The 13490-nt window shown below is 41.0% G+C and overlaps 1 protein-coding gene across 2 annotated transcripts; it reads left to right on the top strand.

Moving 5' to 3' along the window:
* Positions 1-61: 61 nt before the first annotated feature.
* slc5a6b (solute carrier family 5 member 6) lies at positions 62-11487 on the top strand. 2 transcript variants are annotated; one of them, XM_041953493.1, is made up of 17 exons: positions 62-125; positions 257-332; positions 2554-3019; positions 3130-3195; positions 4011-4062; positions 4145-4212; positions 4468-4622; positions 4823-4963; positions 6057-6186; positions 6570-6658; positions 7421-7533; positions 7632-7702; positions 7786-7872; positions 9004-9176; positions 9259-9365; positions 9454-9575; positions 10567-11487. In XM_041953493.1, the coding sequence occupies exons 3-17, from the start codon at positions 2672-2674 to the stop codon at positions 10711-10713; spliced, it is 1869 nt and encodes a 622-aa protein (XP_041809427.1). In that variant the 5' UTR covers positions 62-125; positions 257-332; positions 2554-2671; the 3' UTR covers positions 10714-11487. The 2 variants fall into 2 exon arrangements, with proteins under 2 accessions (XP_041809427.1, XP_041809428.1); XM_041953494.1 differs by having other exon boundaries at positions 80-97.
* The last annotated feature ends 2003 nt before the right edge of the window (positions 11488-13490 follow it).

Raw genomic sequence — 13490 nt, 5'->3', positions numbered from 1 at the left:
TGATTTGTAGCGCCGCCCACAGTTACAACCCCGGAAGAAAATTCAAAACAATTTGTGATCACATGGAGCCTGGACCGAGAGATTAGCCAGGTGGTAGGTGAATGTGACGCTTTCGGAACGCAACAGTGAGATAAAACCACAGAGATTTCATGTTCTAGTGAATGAGCCCGTTGTAATGTCTTCAGCCCTTGTTTTTGGCCTTAAAGATATTCAAACAAGTTGTTTTTAACTAACGTGACGCTCTTGAATGTCTCAGTAAGCAGCATGGAGCCACTGACTCACCGGCCTCACCCGGATATCAGCAGATATCAACAGATCCCAGACGTGTAAGGGTGAGTCTGTCTCATGTTATTTCATTTGTTCATCTCTTTCTCACTACACTACATTTCCAGACATGTGATATTATTTTTTTCTGTTCATGTCTCCTCATCTTGAGTCCACCTCAGCAGCTGTTGTCAGAGATTTGTGGGTCACTGAGTGCAGTTTTTCCTCCGCAGCACCATTAGTTTTTTATAACTCAGATGGAAAAGATAAAGTTACAGTAGCAGTGTCTTCAAGTGAAGCATAAGTCACTTTACTATTCCTGCATTATTCCTTCATGTAGCACTTACCTGTTACTTTATAGAGGTTATTGTACTTTGTGCTGTCATCTGTGGTTATATTTAGGTCTGAGCTGATCAAGTTTATTGACAGGAAATTAATCAGTGACTACATTGATAAGTGATTTGTTGTTCGAGTCGTGTTTGTAGTAGACAGGCCAATAATTCTCTTCTCTTGGCAAATGTGTGAGGATTACCGTTTTTATCTGATTCAAAACATTGCAAATGAAGTATCTTCAGGATTTGTGCTGTTTAACAAGACAAAAAATTAGAAGTTGATTGAGAAAATAACAGTCAATAATGATAATGATAATAATAATGATTTATTATCATACTTCCTTAAACTGGTACTGCAAGCAACAATTGTTTTCACCTTCAGTCATACATTATTACTATAAATAGGGCTACTACTAAGATTTATTGTCACTATTATTAGAGTTAAAACCGCTGATCACAATTTTCTTGCCTTGAAGTGACGTCTTTTTGAATCGCTGCTTTTGTCCAAACAACAGTCCAAAACTTGAAGATATTCAATTTATCGCGTTAAACTCAAATTATGTGATCAAAGTATTTGCTGATTACATTTTTTAAGAACAACAAGAACAATAACTGCATATGTAAAGTAAAAAGATTTAAAAATAATATTTCCTACTTCCAACATGGCTTTTGCTATTAGTGAATGTTCTTGAAATCTGGACACATTTGTGGCTTTTGACCTTCAGAACCATCAGAGATTGGCTGCTGTTTGTCTTTGTGTTGCAGCAGGTGGCAGAGTAGCAGAGCACCTCCCATTTCCAAACCAGTAGTCAGTATTTTTGGATCAGCACAAGCAGGGGAAAGTTGACACAGAGGTTGTGTGACCTCGGTTTCTTTCCACAGACTGGATGGGTTATCTCATGTAGCAGGGCTTTTCTGCGGTAAACAGTTCAGTTGAGGTGGCGGCAGTGATTCCTTCTTCCGTCTTATCTGTTATCTATTTGGGAAGGAACAGAAATCTGTAAAAATAGCTGAGTGAAATCTGGGGAATGAGGAGAGCACACAAGGTGTTTGGTATTCACTCAGTATCCCGTCTCAGTGCGCTAGCTGTCCGTTCTGTGTGCGCGCTGAAAAAAATCTGTTTTTTGTACACAGCCTTGGCTTTGAAACTGTGAAGCAAATAAAGTGAGGTGGACCAAGCCACACAACATTATTCTAATGATCAGCATTAACCACAACCCAACAGCCCATGGCCATGAAAAGTTACTCTGTGGCTACCAGTGTCCCCTGTAGGGGGCCCCCTGTGGCCACCAGTTTTGATCAGCTGTCTTCTGAGAATGAGACTGTGAGCCTCAGTGAGGTTACCTGTCTAAATAAATGTTAAATAAAAGGCTTGAGTAGGCTTAATAATTATTTACTAATGAAAAAGAACTGTTAAGAGTTTCAATAAAGAACCGAACCGATGAGGAGTATCGATAAAAGCAGTAGTGTTGATAAAATCCCAGTGTTAGACGGTGCACGAAGAGACTGTGAGAGAGTTTTTAATTGAACTGAGTACATTTTTACTCTGTTAATGTATTTTAATTTACTGAAGCTTCACAGTTAACGAAGGCTGTGTTACGTTAAATTTCCTTTTCTGTATTATTTTTACCTAAGTTTACAATCCGGGCACAAAAAATGTGCTTTGGCCACAGAATTTAGGGGCTTGGCTCTAAAAACTATTAGCGTCTGTCCATGCAACATCCCTCAGCAACAGGAGGTGTTTGTGCTTGTGCACGGGGGAGGGTGGGGACAGTAAATTCTTGCATGCCAACGTGTGATCGCATTGTGAAGACAGAGAGATGGCAGTATCAACAATCTTTCTCCAGAGTGACTCACCCCATGTTTAAACAGCAGGCTAAAACTTTGGCTATATGTCAACAAAGTGTACTCTCTCACACACACAGAGGTATATTTAATCAGTGTTTTCCATGTCAAGGCTGCTGGACTCTCCTGACTGATGGGTTTGGACAGAGACGTTTCCCATCCGTCTGAATGTGCGACTGCAGGAGAACCGAATCCTCTCCAACTGCAGCCGAGTCTTAAAGACAATCGAGATGGACCCGTCCGACCAGAAGCACTTCAGCGTTGTAGACTATGTGATATTTGCCGTCTTGCTTGCTGTCTCTATGGGCATCGGGCTGTACCATGCTTTTTCAGGCGGGCGTCAGCGCACCACTCAGGAGTTCTTGATGGCGGACAGGAGCATGAGCTGTCTTCCTGTTTCGCTGTCGCTCATCGCCTCATTCCAGTCTGCTGTGGCAATTATAGGCGTACCGGCAGAAATCTACGCTCACGGTACTCAGTACTGGTTCATCGGCTGTGCCTACATTCTGGGCCTCCTCATTCCAGCTCATGTTTTCATTCCGGTGTTGTACAGACTGCGGCTCTCCAGTGCTTACCAGGTATAAGGAAGCCGATTTACTTTCAGGGTTGAATTGGATTTTAAATGAGTTCATATTTCATGCCGTTTATCCTTCGTGACCTGCAGTTCTCATTTTATTTTGCTTTACAGTATCTTGAGCTGCGCTTCAGCAAAGCAGTGCGCATCTGTGGAACTTTGGCCTTCATCTTTCAGATGGTGGGTGCAGCACCTCACACAAAAAAAGTGGGAATTCCAATGCATGAAACTGACTGCCAATCATATGAGTTATAGCTCACTACATAGAATTAATTGGGATCATTTTTATGTAAGGCAGCAGAGGTTGCCTTTGAGCTGAAAGCTAAGTTGACAGCCAGCTGTAATTAACTGATATGAGGAACACAGAATTTTGACATGGACAAAAAAAAACTATGTAATGTGGATCAGTGACCTCTCACTGATACCCACTCAGCTTTAAAGATAGTTGTTCATTGTTCCAAAAATATTTGCTTTCTTCACAAGAGGATGGGATGAGATCATTGCTACTACTCTGATACTTGTGCACTAAATATGAGGCTAACGCCAGCATAGTGTAGCATGAATATTGGAAATGATAAAACAGGTAACCTGGGTCTGTCCAACCCTCCTATCACCACCACTACAGCCCAGATTAACACTTTGTATCTTATTTGTTTGATCTGCACAAGACCCACAGTGTAAAACTGACAACTTGTGGTTTTATTGCAGGATATGTGCTGCACTATTCCATTGACAGGAGCCAGTTACCTTTATACAGAGCCAGGCGAACTGTTTCCCCATGTTACACAGAGCTAAACTAGCTGGCTACTGGCCCCACCTTCATATTTAGCATACCAACATGAGAGTGCTATCAGCCTTCTTGTTGACCTCTCACACTGATACTGATTCAGTGCATAAGATTTGTGCATTCCTATAAAAAAGCATGAAAAATACACGAGATGCATCTATTTAGTGCCTTCAAGATCTTTATGTTATTGTGTTTTACTCTGCTGCAGGTGATCTATATGGGAGTCTGTGTGTATACTCCTGCCTTTGCACTAAATACAGGTATGAAAAGTATTTTACTCTGACTCGGTCATTTTGAACAGGTGAGATCTGTGGTTCAGTCTGTTCCTGTGTTTTCTTTCAGTTACTGGATTTGAATTATGGGGAGCAGTGTTGGCCACTGGACTAGTGTGCACATTGTACACAACAGTGGTGAGTTATTGAAGGTCATTTTCATACATTTTAATTTTTTTTTTTTTGGGGGGGGGTCAACTTGTCCCTGCCTGAAATGCTATTGAATTACTTTTTGAAGAAATGAAATACAGCACATTATCAGATATCATATGTTGATATAAAGGATAAATATGAAGGATATGACTGTTAACTGAGACCGACATCTAGGTTATATATAAGGATATATTAGCATGTATTATGTTCATTTTCATGTATCTTGTCTGTCGCTAACAGGGTGGTCTGAAGGCCGTCATCTGGACGGATGTCTTTCAGACTGTTGTGATGTTTGCCGGGCAGCTGGCTGTCATCGTGGTGGGAGTGCAACAAGCTGGGGGAGTGTCTGAAGTCTGGAGGAAAGTCTGGGAAGGAAACCGCATCTCTGCTCTCGAGTGAGTCCATACTGTACTTTTGTGGGCGTGACCAGCGTCAGGAGTGAATGGGGAAGTCTGTGCACGAATGCATCATATTTTGGTCTTTTTTTTTTGTAAAGCAGGAATCAGTTCTGCAAATGCCAATCTCAATCCTTCACCTACTGTTCCTTAAGTATTTGAGTATCGCCTCTAAACTGTATTTTCTCTCTTGTGCTCAGCCTAAACCCAGATCCTACAGAGCGACACACTTTCTGGACTCTGGGGGTTGGCGGGGTCTTCCTCATGCTGTCCCTGTACGGCGTGAACCAGGCCCAGGTCCAAAGATACCTCAGCTCACGCACAGAGAAAGAAGCTGTCAGGTACACGGCCTGTAGATTTTCATAGTTCACACAAAGCTAAATATTTTTCACATTTAACATGTTAGATTTGAAAAAAGTGATTATATGTCTATGGAAAATATTCTTGTGTATTTGTTGTACACATTTTTGTCACATAGCAAGAATATGGCTGTATACGTATGTATATACCCACAAGGAACCCTATATTTTGCATTCATAAAGTAGCCCTATTTCATTAATAAAAACCTTTGTTTACAATGAGGCTCAGTGAAGTATCAGCTCAATAATGCATGTGACCATGCTACTCTGAAAACGCACCGCAGTGAATAGGCTTTAGAGAATGTGAAGGTACATCACACCGTGCTGCATGCTGGGACAGGGGCACCGTCCTATGAGGATCGCCTTCTGTTACCCGTGGCTGCTATGGTGGTCACCTGCGTTTTTTTTTGTTTGGCTAAAAAGTTGGTTAAATCAGTCAAACCTGCCACGATGCCAAGCAACTGCACCACCTTCACTCACATACCCAGACGCTGCAGACTATCTTGTTTTAGGACTGAGTCCTGCTTTAGTTAAATTACAAATCCCCAGAAACTAATGAACACTATTGCAGTGGCTGTGTGCAAGATCTGCTCATTCACAAGAAAAAGGCAAGGTGGCACCCCTCTTTTTGGCCCAAATATTAAACCAATCAAAATACAAAACTTTCAAAAATATTCTTAAGTGCTGCATCTAGCACCATCATCAGGTCAAAACTTGAATTGGTTCAACACTTTGGTGTATGACGAAAGTCCTGTAAAACTCACATTCCCATCAGCCTCAGCTGTGTTAATGTTAAACTGAGATGGTGAACATGATCAACATTTTACCAGCTAAACATCAGCATGTTAGCATGCTAACATTAGCATTTAGCTCAAACCCCCTGCTGTGGCAAAAAGGTACATTTTAGTACATGTCTCAGTCATAGTTCTTAACTAAACTAATTAAAGGGATCATTATCAATATGTCTGTTATGTGTTCATTGGAAAAAATATGGCTCAATGCAAACCCCCTCAGGAACGAGTGTCACTGAACAAACAATGACGACCACTTTCACTGCATTGGCTCCTCTCTGCAGGTCGTGCTACATGGTGTTTCCCTGCCTGCAGGTGGCTCTGGCGCTAAGCTGTGTGATGGGACTGGTCATGTTTGCACGATACTGTGGAGAGGATCACTCCAACAAGCTGGGCACCTCTTCAAGGGATGCAGTGAGTTTCAGTGTATTATTTCCCCTTTCAAGTATCATTCTCAACTAAATCATACGCTTCATGTTTTGGGAACTAGGGATGTGATTTTTCCTTTCCTGCTTTTTCTACTTCTTTGATCTCAAGAGATTAGTATGAAGGATGAAAGTTAAGTTCATGCAGAGTTATGTAAAGAACCTCTTGGGCACATGTACTTAACAGCAAACTACAGCAGCGTGAATTTCTACATATTTTATAGTAAATCCTTCATGCACATTGGGCTCATTATGTTAATGTGCTGTCTGTGCCGTCATGGAGACCTTACATTGACATATTTGTACTTAATTTCATGTAACAAGCAAAACTGAAGTTTTCAGGACATCTTGTTTGCAATATGTTTTCCACAGATCGTGATATACTTTGTGATGGATATGCTGCAAGGCCTGCCCGGACTGCCCGGGCTGTTCATTGCATGTTTATTCAGTGCAGCTCTCAGGTACGAGACTTTCTCCACTGCATTCACTCACCGCGCGAACTGCATCCACAAGTGAGTTGTGCGCATGAGTCGGTGTTTATCAGTCAGCATGACCTCTCTGTGGAAAATTTGTAGTAACACTTTGGTGTTACCCCTTCTTATGTGTTGTTATGGTCATCCAAGCAACACGTGAGCATCAGACTGTATCTTTGACCAGAAGCAGAGAAGGAAGCTGTGAAGAGTTTGGTCGCACAGGCAACTATTTAGTGATTATAATGCCTGAGTGAACTTTTCACATTTCAGGTATTGATTCTTGACCCTAATTAAGTCATAGAGGCCAGTGATGTGGTTTGGTTTGAGGACAGCTTGAGTAAATGTTTGTCGTTGCACTTTGACCCCTTCAGAATTCTAGTAAGATGCGTTTTATCACAGATTTTTTTCTAGGCAAACCTTAATTCTACACTGATCTAAAACTAAAACTGTGACATAGTCGTCTCCAGGAAGGGAGGATTTTTTGCAGGACTGTTGTATTTGACTGCATTAGTTTCAGGCAGGTGCCCCTAATGTGTCATTCATTATGAATCTTGATTGCAGTTATTCCCATCAAATGTTGCTTAATTTCTTCAACAGTAACCTGAAAAGGAAAAATGTGCAGTGCATCCATATTTGAAGTTTATAGGAAAGCTTTTACGTGCCTGTTTCTTATCGGTGACATTAATTCTCAAATGTGTATTTCAGTGTATGTCGTTAATGGTATGTATATTTTTTGCTTTGCTTGTGCAGCACCATCTCTTCCGCTTTTAACTCTTTGGCCACTGTGACAATGGAAGACCTCATCAAACCGCATTTCCCCTCTATGACAGAGGCAAGAGCGATCCTGCTGTCCAAAGCCTTAGGTTAGCTCTCTGAAACTTAAATTCAGCAACGCACGATACAGAGCTGCATAATAATGTTGCATTTGTTCTAAAGTTTCAACTTGTGTCTCTTCAATAAGCTATGTCCTACGGGTTGCTATGTCTGGCCATGGCTTACCTCACCCACCTCATGGGCGATTCGGTTCTACAGGTGAGCTCACAGCTTGTGTGATCAAACAAAAAACAACATTTCTCATTAAATGTGCACTTAGTATTATTTTGTTTGAACTCCAGGTGGCTTTGAAAATCTTCGGGACGGTTGGTGGTCCTATTCTCGGTCTGTTTTGTCTCGGGATGTTCTTCCCGTGGGCCAACTCCGCGGTAAGTTGAACCTCGTCAATGAGATCTGTCCTGTACTTAGCCATGAGACAACATACTGTAAAACGTAGGGCTATGTTACTGCTTTGCTTAGCAGGTCAAAATGTAATGATATCTTCACAATAATTTAATCCTAAAAAGTGTTGTGACCAATATGCTTCACAGCAGCAGTTTTGGCTTGTGATGGCTGAAAATGAAGTAATATCTACCTGTGGCCTCTCATCACAGGTTATGGGCTTAGCATGGATATAAGCTGTGAATTCAACTAACATGACTTTTGAACTTGTCCTTTCTGCCCATTGTTCACAAATCTATTCAAATGTAAAAACAGGTATCTCTTCCTTCTCATAAGTCTGTAGCCCCAGGACATTTTAATCATTGACCATGTAATTTACATACTCAGACACTGGCACCAGGGTGCCAAATAGCCTTTAGCTTTGCAATGTATTTACCATGCAAATTTGGTTACTGACACTGTATAAATACAGTGACTCCAGCTGCCCTGCTGTTTTGTACCTGCGCTCAAGCTAGTCCCTCTGCCAGAGTCATGTGGGTAGGACAGTAATAAGTGCTACTTGTGTGCCTGTCCTGTGCATTGCATAAAGCCTAAATCTTTCTTTGCTAAAATTACGCCTTTCAACCTACAATAGTACATCAATAATGGTTGGAAACATGCATGAATTCATATTTTCTTTTGCTGATTTTCTGGAAATGAAGTTACATTTGTGTAAATTTGACAGACTGACTGGCATCTTGTTTCCTCCAGCCTTTAAGTTTGCAATTATGAATGTAGGGTTGTTCCACTTAAGCCTTTTGTGAACCCTCAGACTTATCTTGGACCTCGTGTGGGACCCTGACCTCCACACTGGACACCACTCCGTACAGTTGTGTCATTAATAAATGTAAACTTGTTTCACAATAACAATCACTGCTAATTCAGAGAGAAAAAAAAGCACGTAGGTAAAACTAGTTTTCATGTCCTGAAAATAAAATGAGTCAAGCTGTGGCATCTTTTTTTGCCATTTGTTCTACCTCTGCTCTTCCTTTGTCTACTGAAAGAGACTGGATGTAAACCTCTGGCGACTGTATTGTATGTATGCTTATGTTAAGCTTTTGTTTTCCTGTTGTTACCAGGGAGCAGTGGCAGGTCTGGGGGCAGGTCTGGCTGTGGCTTTCTGGGTCAGCATCGGGAGCATCGTCACTCATCGCTCCAGCACGAGACCGTTGCCGCCGGACTGCAGAGCCATCCTGCTGCCAAACAACACGACCGCCGCCATTCAGACTGCACTCAGCAACGCCACTCTGAGGTAACAGGCACGCAGACGCCACAGCGTGTGTTGTTGTCACCACGGCCATTTCACAAGTTCATCATTTTTCTTCACTTTGCAGCCGACCCTCTGGACTGAAGAGATTTTATTCCTTGTCCTACATGTGGTACAGCGCGTTCAACTGCTGCACAGTCATTCTAATAGGCCTGATTATCAGCTTTCTCACAGGTAGGCCAGCTCCTCCATGAGCACATGCTCTCTATAATCAAGAACCTTTCTTTTCTTATTTTAAAATGTTTAAAAATATACATTTTAGGCCCTATGAAAGAAGAAGATGTGACACCAGGCACAGTTTACCCATTGTTAGGGAAACTGCTGTGTTTTCTACCTGAACACCTCAAAAAGAAGCTCTGCTGTGTGACTCCTCTGGGAGAGCCGGTAAGTAAAACTGTGACGTTTAATTACAGCAACACATTTTAGTGATTCCTGCTCAACATTGACCTACAGTCACGTCGTCAAGTTAGTAACAGTCATCCACCCGCGCAACGAAATAGCACATTGAAATGCGGAACATGAAACTGTAGCTGGCAGCGTGATATGAAGCCTGATTATAAGCTCAGTCTTGAGTTTGGTCTGCACAAAAAAAAGATCACCACAGAGAGATTATATCTAACATGTTGGATTTTTACTTGTGGAAACATGATCATGTCGTTCAAGCCGGTCAATGACTGAACACTGTGCTACAGATTTACTCTGTCAGAGGGTCAACGTTTGAAGCAATGTCTTTTGACAGCGAGTCAGGATTTAAAAAGTTACAGCCATGCTAGTGACGTGGCTCTGTGGAGGGCGATGTTCCACCACTTTGGTCCAGGCTAAAATAACCACGTTTACTAATAACGTTTGTGATCCTGTGGCATTTCTTCTGGCACCAGGTTTTGGTTTTGAGTGAACAAAACTCAAAAAACATTTGGTTGATTTGCTGTAAAATGTGCGACAGATATTCCTTAAAGGAGAATTTGTAATACATTTTGTGATCCCCTGACTTTTCCTCAAGCTCCATCATCAGGCCAAAATACATTGATGACATTCCCATCAGCTGGACTTTGTGTTAAGTGCTAACTAGAAAACATTTAAATCGATGTTTGTGATTATTTCTCCCAAATAACCCACCGAACCCACACAATACCTAAAAAAATGCAGATGCCTTTGCAAAATCTTCACAGGATGCTCAGAGAAACTGCTGTATCTACCAATAAAATGTGTTCTCTCAGCCTTCTTATCCATTTTAACTACTTTAAGAAAATTAACTTTAGTTTGATTGTTATTTATTACGTTCATAAGATTAGGTTAGGTTAGCTATCAAAATTATAGTTTTGACTCGTTGATGACATCACTTTCTTAAGTATTTACCTTTTCATTATTCCTACAGCTCTCAGCACAACAAAGGCAGCCTGTACAACACAAAGAAAACAATGGCTTGGCGTTCGCGCAGGAGGACGAAGCGTGGCAGGAGGAGACGGACAGCTTTCTCCCTGAGGCTCACACACCTTTTGTGGAGCGTGAAACAGCTGTGTGATACCACCGTTTCACGTCTGACTGGACAACCGTTAAAATGTCTGTACACTTACCACTTGGACTAAAAAATATACGTGTATTTTTATTTCTTGTTTTGGTGAGTTTGCTTTGTGTTGATGGGCGGAATTTAAATTTCGAATGCTGCGGCGAGGTCAAGGCTAGACAATGTTCAGTCAGTACTACAAGTTGTTTTAATCTTTTATCTACTCGCATCTTCATGTCCTCGAGAGGCTTCAGTGCAGCTGAGCCTGTCATAAGTTTTGCACGTGCACATGTAAAAATCTGGAAATCTGGACATACTGTGAACTTTAGAGCAACTACTTGACTGTTGTTTAACATTACTGCAGCTGTATGAATGGTCTGTATGAGTGAATTTTGTGTGTGCTGCCGCTGAAACACAGAAGAAAACCCTTTTTCTAAGAAGGAGTAAAGGTTTTTGTAGATAAATCTCTGCATTGTTTTGTCCACTTATTTAAATTTTCTATGACTCAAAAATTCAGTCACAGAATACATTTTTGGCAAATGCCACAACTTAAAAATGCACCACCACATTACAGGGGGAATCCAAAATGTTTTACACATATTCTGGTCCTGGTTAGTAAAAGTAGAAACAGAAATTTGTAACAAAGCCTGTATTACCCAGCAGAGATGAAAAGTTCCTCATTACATTTACTGTAGCCCTGTACTTCAATGTTTTAATGTTATTGTACTTTACATTTCTGAAATATTGTACATGTTACTCCACTACATTATTTATACATATAATGTATCATCAGCAATATTGTCACACTGATAAGAGCCCATTTGCCTCCATAGTTGGTGCTTATATAAAAGTATGTGAATACTTACACACTTAAATTGCTATTTCAGTCTTTCCATAATGTTAATTCTATTTATCTGACGAGGAAGTCTCTTGAGATAGTGTCCCTTTACAACAGAGACCTGACACAAATGACACTGATGACATGTAAATTAATGTGCAACATAAACATACACATACTTAGTGTTTGTATTAGTTATGACGTATATAAGTTATCTGAGGTTGTACAGACTGTTTTCTAAAGCTGTGATCAGTGAAGTCAATTTTATATATATAGCCCAGAATTCTTCCCTAGAAAGAAAACCTCTAGAATAGAACAGATTTCGTGTACACAAGAGATCAGCAAACAGCAGTTTGATGACAAAAATACAGATGGACATGGAGGGTAAAACAAAGAGACCTGGAGGGAGGACGGGCCACACAAACACAGAAGAGGCATCGTTCACATAGCCAGGCGAGAAAGACAAACACATGATAGCATGCAAACTAGAGAGAGGTCAGAGGAGGGCCGATGGTCCGGCAGAGAGGAGGAGGAGAAAACTAGAGAGAGCAGAATAAAGAGACACAAAGCCTGGCAGCTTGTGGGAAACAGAAACAAAATCAAGTTAGAGAAATGCAGTGGTTATCAGAAGTTTGGCTAGTGGCATCAGGTGCAAGGCCTGAGGTATCGAAGGATGAGAAAGTCTGAAGTATTGCTGAAATATGTTTTTTTTTTTTTTGCTTAGATTTAAAGCCTCAGTAGAGAAAGACTGTCTGATCCAAACATGCAGGTTAATCCAGAGGAAAGGGCCATGATAGGAAAAAAGGCTCTGCAGCCAGCTGACTTCTTTTACGCTCTGGTAAGGGGGTAGAGGATGTGATGGGACATAAAGTATGATGAGACCAGATGAATATGAAGGGGAGGGACCATTTACAGATTTCTAAGTCATCAGAAGGACCTTAAAGTATGATCTGACATGAATACAAAGGAAATGAAGTGAAGCTAAAATGGCAACTCCCACTGCAGTGAGTAAGTTCGTGCACAAACTGAGAGAAACCGAAAATAGCAACGAGTGGGAAAAAAGCTTTACATAGAGGGTCGAAGGCCTTTTTTAATGTTGAAATCACCAATAACTAGGGTTTTGTCAGAATGAGTTGAAAGATGTGAATTAAAGTGATGGCCAGGTGCTCTGTGGAGTACTACAAGGTGGAATCCAATTCCCTGGACAAAGCAGTTTATAGTTGATGGACATGAAATGAATATATCCCACTGAAAACAGGCATAAAGGTTAAGGCTTTGTTATGGTCAGGTGAAGAAGAACCTCGAACAAGGTCCTTTTCATTATTAGTATGAGGTTTTGGTGGTTAGTGCATGTGGCAGTGAAGGGATAGTGTAGTGATAGCACTTCATCGGTGAGGAACCTACATCAGACACAAGTCGTACTGTCATGCTTTACATTTGGTGCATATTTAGTCATTTGATCAGATCCAGGTTGTTCCTATGTAATGTGTTTATATTAAATCTTCTATGTGGGTAGAATGTTACATACAACTAGGGAGAATTTTGTGATAATACCCCCAGTATTCAAGCTTTTGTTCGAATGCTTCTATGAACCTGAAATCTAAGTATCATATTCACATTTGATAAGGGTTACTCTTATGCAGTGTGTATTACTTTGGCCTTTAAGCCGTCACCGATCTGTTTTTCATTCATATAATTTGACTGAAAATTTGTATGCATTCGCTCAGAGTTTTGCACACCAGTGACCATGGTTTATCCAAATGGGATGACAAAAGGAAAAGTTCCTGCTTCACAAAGCTTCTCTATACTTCACTTACATGGAAGCCCTAGCCACAAGGGCTGTATAATAATTCTAGCTGCTCTGTAACCCAATAAGGGCTATAGAAAAGGCTGTAATTACATACCACAGAGCATCTTTGTGCACTGTTTGTTGCCTCTGCTGCATGTGGTTCTGCAT

Source organism: Chelmon rostratus, chromosome 15, assembly GCF_017976325.1.
Source record: "Chelmon rostratus isolate fCheRos1 chromosome 15, fCheRos1.pri, whole genome shotgun sequence".
NCBI classification, from domain to species: domain Eukaryota; kingdom Metazoa; phylum Chordata; class Actinopteri; order Chaetodontiformes; family Chaetodontidae; genus Chelmon; species Chelmon rostratus.
The sequence above is the reverse complement of the archived record's forward strand: the minus strand, read 5'-3'. Positions and strand labels throughout refer to the sequence as shown.

Bases quoted from the DNA above. Each gene is read 5' to 3' on its own strand.
- slc5a6b (XM_041953493.1), top strand. From the start codon at position 2,672: ATGGACCCGTCCGACCAGAAGCACTTCAGCGTTGTAGACTATGTGATA. The intron at 3,020-3,129 runs GTATAAGGAAGC...TTTGCTTTACAG, and splicing joins GGCTCTCCAGTGCTTACCAG to TATCTTGAGCTGCGCTTCAG. The intron at 4,213-4,467 runs GTGAGTTATTGA...TGTCGCTAACAG, and splicing joins GCACATTGTACACAACAGTG to GGTGGTCTGAAGGCCGTCAT.